This window comes from Hipposideros armiger, unplaced genomic scaffold (assembly GCF_001890085.2).
Source record: "Hipposideros armiger isolate ML-2016 unplaced genomic scaffold, ASM189008v1 scaffold_93, whole genome shotgun sequence".
NCBI lineage: Eukaryota > Metazoa > Chordata > Mammalia > Chiroptera > Hipposideridae > Hipposideros > Hipposideros armiger.
In genome coordinates this window covers 557,685-558,776 of record NW_017731443.1, presented here as the reverse complement: position 1 = coordinate 558,776, position 1,092 = coordinate 557,685, and the positions used below count along the sequence as shown (strand labels likewise).

General features: G+C 46.7%; 1 protein-coding gene across 1 annotated transcript in view; it reads left to right on the top strand.

The window, feature by feature from the left end:
* The first annotated feature begins 727 nt into the window (after positions 1-727).
* The window catches only part of SYT12 (synaptotagmin 12), a 12,627-nt gene continuing 12,262 nt past the window's right edge, over positions 728-1,092 (top strand). Inside the window, exon 1 of the mRNA XM_019645177.1 lies at positions 728-946. Coding sequence (XP_019500722.1) covers positions 728-946 — 219 coding nt within the window. The remainder of the gene's footprint in view (positions 947-1,092) is intronic.

Sequence of the window (1,092 nt, the reverse complement as noted above, 5' to 3'; positions counted from 1 at the left end):
CAACCATCCGCACGATCAATTTTTAGGATATATTTGTCACTCCAAAAAGAAACCCCATATTCCATATTCCCAGCCCCCAGCCCCTGACAATAACTAATCTTTCTGCCTGCATAGATTTGCCTATTTTTAACATATAAATAGAATCATACAACATATAAATAGAATCTTTTGTGACTGGCTTCCTTCACTTAGCATGAAGTTTTCAAGGTTCATCTATGTTGTAATATGAACCAGTACTTCATTCCTTTTAATTGCTGGATGACATTCCATTGTATTTATCCATTCGTCAGCTGATGGACATTGGGTTGTTCTAGATGAGGTTTGAGGCAAAAATGAGGTCATTTCTTTTTCTCCCCCAAATCCTCTTCCTCTTCCCCCAGGCCCCAAAAGGCTGCTTTGATTGTCTGGGAGCAAGAGGTCCTCTGAAGGCTATGAGTTCAGAGAACTCAAAGATGCAAGAACAACCTTATTTATTTAAAGCCTAATTAATATTTAGCTGTTGTTTACAGCTCTTCATCTGCTCTAGCCAAGTGTCACTCCTGGTAGCAATGTTTGCTTTTGTAGAAAAGGGGATAGATGCAGAAACCAGAGTGCATTCTTGTTCAACACTAGATCCCTATCACCTAGCCACATAGTAGGCACTCAATAAATATTCATTCAATGAATAAGTAAGTCAGGGCTCCCTGGGTGGGGGTCTGTAACCACTGAGGGACCCCAGAGCCCACTAATGAGAGGCTGCTCTTGCCTTGCAGTTATCAAGAGCCCCCCTGACTGGGAGGTGGGTGTCTACGCTGCCGGGGCGCTGGCGCTGCTGGGAGTTGCAGCTGTGAGCCTATGGAAGCTCTGGACATCCGGGAGTTTCCCCAGCCCCTCCCCGTTTCCCAACTACGATTACAGGTACCTTCAGCAGAAGTATGGTGAGACCTACGCAGAGGCCAGGCAGAAGGTGAGGCTTCGTAGCTACACACCCAGTTATGTGCCCCACGTCCCCACTGTCCTCTCTCAGGGTCGTCCCTCACTCCCTCCTCACCTTGCTCCCTCCTGGTTAATTTCCTTCTGTGAACAGAGACCCTCGTCCTCCGAATCTCCAAC